Source organism: Olea europaea, chromosome 11 (genome assembly GCF_002742605.1).
Source record: "Olea europaea var. sylvestris chromosome 11, O_europaea_v1, whole genome shotgun sequence".
In the NCBI taxonomy this organism is placed as follows: Eukaryota; Viridiplantae; Streptophyta; class Magnoliopsida; order Lamiales; family Oleaceae; genus Olea; species Olea europaea.
Genome location: NC_036247.1, coordinates 13463887 through 13470311, shown reverse-complemented (window position 1 = coordinate 13470311; position 6425 = coordinate 13463887). Strand labels below are relative to the sequence as shown.

The 6425-nt window shown below is 36.3% G+C and overlaps 1 protein-coding gene across 10 annotated transcripts in view; it reads left to right on the top strand.

Moving 5' to 3' along the window:
- LOC111403476 (flap endonuclease Xni-like) overlaps positions 1–4876 on the top strand; it is a 23055-nt gene extending 18179 nt beyond the window's left edge. For 6 of the 10 annotated variants that reach the window (XM_023032002.1, XM_023032000.1, XM_023031996.1 and 3 more), the window contains 4 exons: positions 1088–1146; positions 2537–2581; positions 2754–2828; positions 3613–4154. In XM_023032002.1, the coding sequence (XP_022887770.1) occupies positions 1088–1146; positions 2537–2581; positions 2754–2828; positions 3613–3732 (299 nt within the window). In that variant the 3' untranslated portion in view covers positions 3733–4154. Of the gene's footprint in view, positions 1–1087; positions 1147–2536; positions 2582–2753; positions 2829–3120; positions 3560–3612; positions 4155–4634 lie in introns of those variants that run through there. The other 4 variants (XM_023031998.1, XM_023031995.1, XM_023031999.1 and 1 more) reach the window with 4 other exon arrangements.
- The last annotated feature ends 1549 nt before the right edge of the window (positions 4877–6425 follow it).

The window sequence follows — 6425 nt, the reverse complement described above, 5'->3', positions numbered from 1 at the left end:
AGAGTGGTGTTATATGTGTCGGAGGGACGGGGAGACGATTGATCACTTGTTTCTCCGTTGTGATGCTACTCGTTTATTGTGGCACAATATTTTGACATCACAACACATGGATTGGGTGATGCCGAGGCGTATGGAAGACGTGTTAAAGGCATGGAGGAGAAAATTTCGCTACAAGAATTGCAAGCTTGCATGGGACCTTATTTGCATTATAAGGTGTATGTGGAGAGAGAGAGATAGCCGCTGCTTTGATGATCAAACACGGACAACAGAGCAAATTAGAGAAATATTTTATTTTACATTGTATACGTGGTTTAATGCTGCAGCTACTATATAGGTGGGCTGCCCAATTTTATGTTATTCCTTTCTGCTTTAAATTGATAATACACTTCCCGTGTATTATGTATTGATTAATGAGATATTTGATTACCTTTTAAAAAAAAAAAAAGACTAATCTCTGGATTCATTTTACTACCAAAGCCAAATTTTCATTTGAGATTCACCCTCACCTAATACATTCTACTTTTGATCCCACTAACCATGTCCCAAGCAAGTGAGCAATTCTTATTGCTACGACCCCAGCTGAGAGTATTTGCGTTGCTAGAACTGTTTGGTTTAACTACGGATTCCTTCTCCCTCTAAAATCCCTGCCAGTAAATATGCATTTGTTTCAAATCCTTTTGTCGATCTGTCTCTGTTTTTAATCTGTTCATCTCAAGAGACTTTGTTGGTTGACCCATTCCTTCTGTCGATGGATGAACTAAGCGCTTGTTAATTGATGCTTTAAAAGAGTTGCAAACAGAGGACATTTGTTCACTGTAGCAAAGAAGCATTAGTAGGATTGTGCTTTAAAGATGATGATTTGTTGAATTCTTACAACCAAAAAATGATAGTGAGTTTTATTAACGAACTTTCCATTTTTCATTCTTCCTCGTGGTGCTGTTGCCTCTTGATGTGAAATTATAGCCATTCATTTAACTTCTTGTGCTCCTATTCATTACTTTGTATTTGTCTTTCACCTTCTGATTTTCTACATTATTTTACACTGCAGTGTTTGCTAACTTGTTGCTTGTTCTTTTTGTATGGATAGGTACATTAGAGAACCTGCTGCAGTGTGTTGAACAAGTTGATGAGGAGCGAATCCAGAAGGTTGTTAAATGTCGAATGTCTTGTTAATCTAGTATTTTTTTTAAAAAGATTCTGAAGCAAATTTCTATGAACTGAAGTGGTCACTCTAGTTTAAAAAAAATGAAAAAAAGGGCTACAATCATCTGGTATTAGAACAAATGTTTAGTGATATGTAGACAACCCTAGTTATGAATCATGATATGATAGGTTGAGTACCAACTATCGAAGTACATTAGCATCATGCGTGAGTGGCCTAGTACTTAATCAAAATATGTTTAGAACTACTACTTCACAAGTACTAGATGTATATTTTTGCATGAAGAGAAAGGCATTTAATGAAAACAGTGAACCAAACGAGTCTCTCTCATAAGCACATTGATATGCTACTTGTGCTGAAAAACTAAACATTTCACTAATTTGGTTATTTAGCTAGTATGAACTAAGGTGCAAATGTAACTTTTGGAACAATCATCCCATTCTTCCTTAATGCGGTGTGGTGTGCTCGTGTCAAGATTTAGTCGAGAGTGCTAAACATCTAGTATTACCTTCAGTTTTGTTCGAGTTTGAGTCTATTGCCATTATAATGATTATTATTTGGTTTTTTGGCCAAATGAGTACTCTTTTCAAGAGATATATATTTGGTCATCTCAACTGTATCAGCTGGATTTTTGTAAAGTTGTCCATTCTGCAGGGAGTATCCATTTCTATTCTTGTCTGCAGCTGGTCTATCACGCTGTTCTTGTTATGCAATTCAAAAATTATTCTGTTGATGTGGAAAGTGTGTACCTCTTTAACCCTTTTAATCCTTTATAGGAAGAGGGAAAATTCATATAGGGCTAAACAGGATAAAATTACGAGAGACGTTTCTATAATACCTTTGATTTCAAGCGCTTTGGATTGACATATATTAGTAAATCCTGATTTTGAAGTATTTCTTTTAGTTGATTCATATTATCCCTAAATGTTAAAGATATTGTGGCAACACAAGTATGAAATGAGTAGAGATTTATTATACTGATGGTCAAAAGTGGTGCGGAAGCGTTTAGGAATTATTGTGAATTACCTTATAGTTGTATTGAAAAGATCAATACAACTATAAGGTAATTTACAATTGTAGTATGAAACCATTAGTTGTAGTTGTGATGTACTACATCAAAAAGACGGGGGAAAACTGTAGGACTATTTTAATGGAGATGACATACTAATATGCTGTCACTCCTGGAACCCTAGGGCCTTTCTCATAGAGGAGCTGCTTTTGCTTCTAAAAATTTACCATCCCAAAATATTAAAGAAATATTAGGGAAGATAAATAAAGATTGTTTATGATCTCCATTAGTTTGTTCCTGCGTTCTGTACGTTTATGCATTTATTTAATCCAGTAGTTTTAGTTACTTATGTAAACTAGTTGTAGGCCTTGACATCAAGTGCTGAGCAGGCTCTGCTAAGCAAGAATCTGGTATGTTTGCTTTTATTTATTTCCTTTTCCGCACTTTTTTTTGGTTTCTTTTTTAAGCAAACATATGGGCAGAGTATTTATTAAATCTGTTATGTTTGTTAGCATTTGTTATTTAATAATTCTTAGAACCTCATATTCTCAAAGCTAAAAGATCACACTTAACGTAATGTAGGCCATGCTTCGTTCTGATCTTCCGTTCTACATGGTTCCATTTTCCATTGAAGATTTGACTTTCATGAAACCTGAGGTTTGTATTATCTCTGTAAAAGCAGCTGTTTTTGTCAACTATGAGCATGTCATACGAAGTCTCATGTTTCATGATATTTCTATTGGGGTTCCCATGGCGCTGGCTTAGTAAACTTTGAAATTGCCTTTTAGATTAATAATTTGCCCTACTTGGTCAGTTAAATGACTTGAGGGAAATCTATCCTGCCATTCATTAAATGCACTTTAAAGTTTTATGCGAGTCCACCTGTTCTATGTGATATTTTCTTTATTTAATAGAAAGCAGTCCAGAGATTTTCCTTTGTTAATAACAGAACAGGACTTGAGCATGATGGATCTTGAACCTTGACCTTTTACTCATCATGACTCACGAGTCACTGAATCACTGATGCATGTCAATGGGATCCTAATCCTACCATATGTCCAATACAAAAGGCGTCGCTGTACTGCAAACAAAAGGAGGACTTGGGTTGCCACTTAGAATCAGTATGTCATTGATACAAAAACTCTAGTAACAACCATCACTGATATGACTGAACCTAGAATTCGCATGAATCTGCGATTTCTGAAATTCAGAAATACAATAGACTGGTCGTGTGGTAGATTTATTTTACGACCTTGATTGCTTTTACTTGAGTTGTCTCATTGATTGTAATTTTTTTTCCTCACTATTCGGCTTGTGGAATTTCTTTGAATTAGTTGTAGATGATCAAATAAATCCTTAATACATCAATAATACTCTACATGACTTCATACCTGGACCTGTATGATGATGGAAATATTAAACCAGAATGTTATCAACACAGGATAATGGGGAGAAATTCACAAGCCTATTGACGGCTATTAGTGCTTATGCAGATGGATTTTCTCCTGATTCTATCATTAGAAAGGCATTTTATTTGTGGAAGAAGCTTGAAAGACAGTGATTCAGATAGATCTTTAGCACATAAGTCAAACTGCATCTGAATGGGATGGGTGGAAAAAAGATGATGGAAATCCTAAACCTGGACGCTATGAGTACAGTACAATGGGGAGAGGTTCACGAACCTCTTGACGGCTATTGCCTATTGGTGCTTTTGCCGAAATTTTTTTTGATGCAGATTTTATCATTGAAAGGGCATTTTATCTGCAGGAAGTGATAGAAAGAAAATGGACCAGATATTTGTGTTGATCATCTCTCTAAGATGGTTTTAGTCAGATGAAAAATCCAATGAGCAGTATACAACTTTTTCAGTTCTTTCTCTTGTTAGCCTCCCTTTTTATAAATTTTACTCTGTCAAAATCAATTTTGGCCAGTTACTGATATACAAGAGTTCAATATCAATCTCTTCAGTTAATTTTATTTTCAGCGTGTGTATGTGGTCTTGATTTTTGCTCTACTATGATGTCGATTAAAAGCACCAAATTATTGATCACCAAATGTGCAATAAATGTGTCCAGCGAAAATTGATTTGCGACTTGAACGACTAATGTTGAACATTCTTTGCAAATGATGCAACAGGGAACTATTTTCATTTTGGTGTTTCTGTAGCATGTGTATCTTGATATTCTAAATGAATGAATGCTAATTCGTCAGGTGCTGCTGGTCTTTGTAACTTACATCCTATATTTTTGTAAGGTGCGCAACGTATAAATTTATTACGAAGGCTGGTAATAATTTATTCTTTGGTATTTTGTGGTTGTGGTAGTTTGCAGTGACAAAATAGAGATTAACTTAAGGTGTTTTTCTTATGGTATAGTGCATGTTTGGTTAAGTATAAAAAGTTGATGTATAATAAACTACTATGTTGTCAAAAATAGATAACTTCCCCTCTATATATACTGACAGGCCCTTCGCGTTGTTCCACCAACCATATGGAGCACCTTGATATATGATCGCGCATAGTAACTGAGTCGTATTTGACTTGAGGCAAACTTCAAATGACCCAACCAAGGTTGATCTTGTGTAGTGATTGTGGACTTGTAATATTGAATAAACAGTTGATGTAATAGACTCGATCCTATCCATTTTACAACTAATTCATTAATCTATATATCCCGTGGATGGAGAATTGCCTCCACTCTTTAAAATTCGCTTACTCATGATAATTTTCCATTGTTCAATGACCTATAATGTTAGTATAAATAATGAAAAAAATAATCTATTCAAATACACCAAGAAATAAAATTTCACTACATTATCAACTCTTGACTAGTGAGAGAGAATGAGTTGTTATAGGACTAATTTGTCTCTAATGGTCCAGACAAAAATGATTTGCGGTTACGTGTAGCCACAAGCCTTGACTAGCACTGATGATACATATATATGAGAAAATTGTACTCGCAACCTTGCATGCGTCCCTAACAAGGTATATCACTTTCAGGCATAGTAAAATTCTTCAAAACTTGATTGATATTGCAGTTCTAGACCCTGAGAATCATCCATTTCGACATTATTGTTGACACATAAAAATTCAGCCCAAATCGAGCAGTCCAAGGAGTGAAGCCCAATTGGAGGATCCTTAAATCAGACAGTCCAAAGAACGAAGCCCAATCGAACAAATCAAGATGAAGGCCCAAATAAGGAGGTCCAAGAACGCGATAACGCCATCGCCCAAGTTTGCAAGTCGCCCAGAATTTGAGCGAATGGAGTGTCATATAGTCGCCCAGAACTGTTACTCTATTCTCGCCCAAACCTTCAAGTCGCCCTACGTCTTAACAACATAAAGCGCCGTGGTTATCAAGAAGTGCAATCATCAAGGCAGTTATTGAAGCAACCCTATCACGTTCCACGATTCAAGGAACTCAATCGAAAGCGGTTGAACGAAGAGGAGTAATGACAGCAGTTAAAAAAGGTAGTTTTTATGACAAGTTGGCCATTACGAAGAAAGTGGGCAGTTATAAGACGATCAAGCAGTTTTTAGAAGAAAAGGAGCGAATCCAAAACTCTCAAACAGAGAACATGTAACTTTCATTTCTTTAATTTTTAGATTTAAAAATTTTTCTTTCAGTAACTCGTGTGCTTGCCCCCCTTTGAGGCACGTTGTCTTTCATTTTCAATTGTAAAGTCATCACCAATAAAAGAACACCCCTTTTTGGAACTTTGTCTCAAAAGGTTTGTCCCTTACACAATCGTCTGATCCCTTTTAATTGTTAGCGACTAACCCGCGGGAAACAATTTGGCACGCCCAGTGGGACAGTGGTGTTAGGTGTTGAAAGTATAAAAAGGGAAACAATATGCCTCAGAGATCCGATAAGGAAGCGGCAAGTCAGGGAGGAATCCAGTCTGTAATCGAGCGATATGAGGAGCAGAACGCCTCTCCACGAACAGATGGACAGAATCAGAGCAGTAACAGTCGTTACGAACCAATGACGAAGTTGAGTCCTCGTACCATACGTGCATTACTTGGAGAACTCACGCAAGACGTTGTTGAACATGTAAATTTTCGAAGTATTCATAATATGGAAAGATTTACACAAAATGGGAATGCACACTATGACAACATGGCCAAACAACTAAAGACGTTGAACGAAAATATGAATAAGTTAGTAGGCCAAATATGTCAACCGGCTATACCTCTTACAAATCACTTTCAAACTAGGACGATCGTGGGACATAATCTCTCGGTCCTAAATCCGA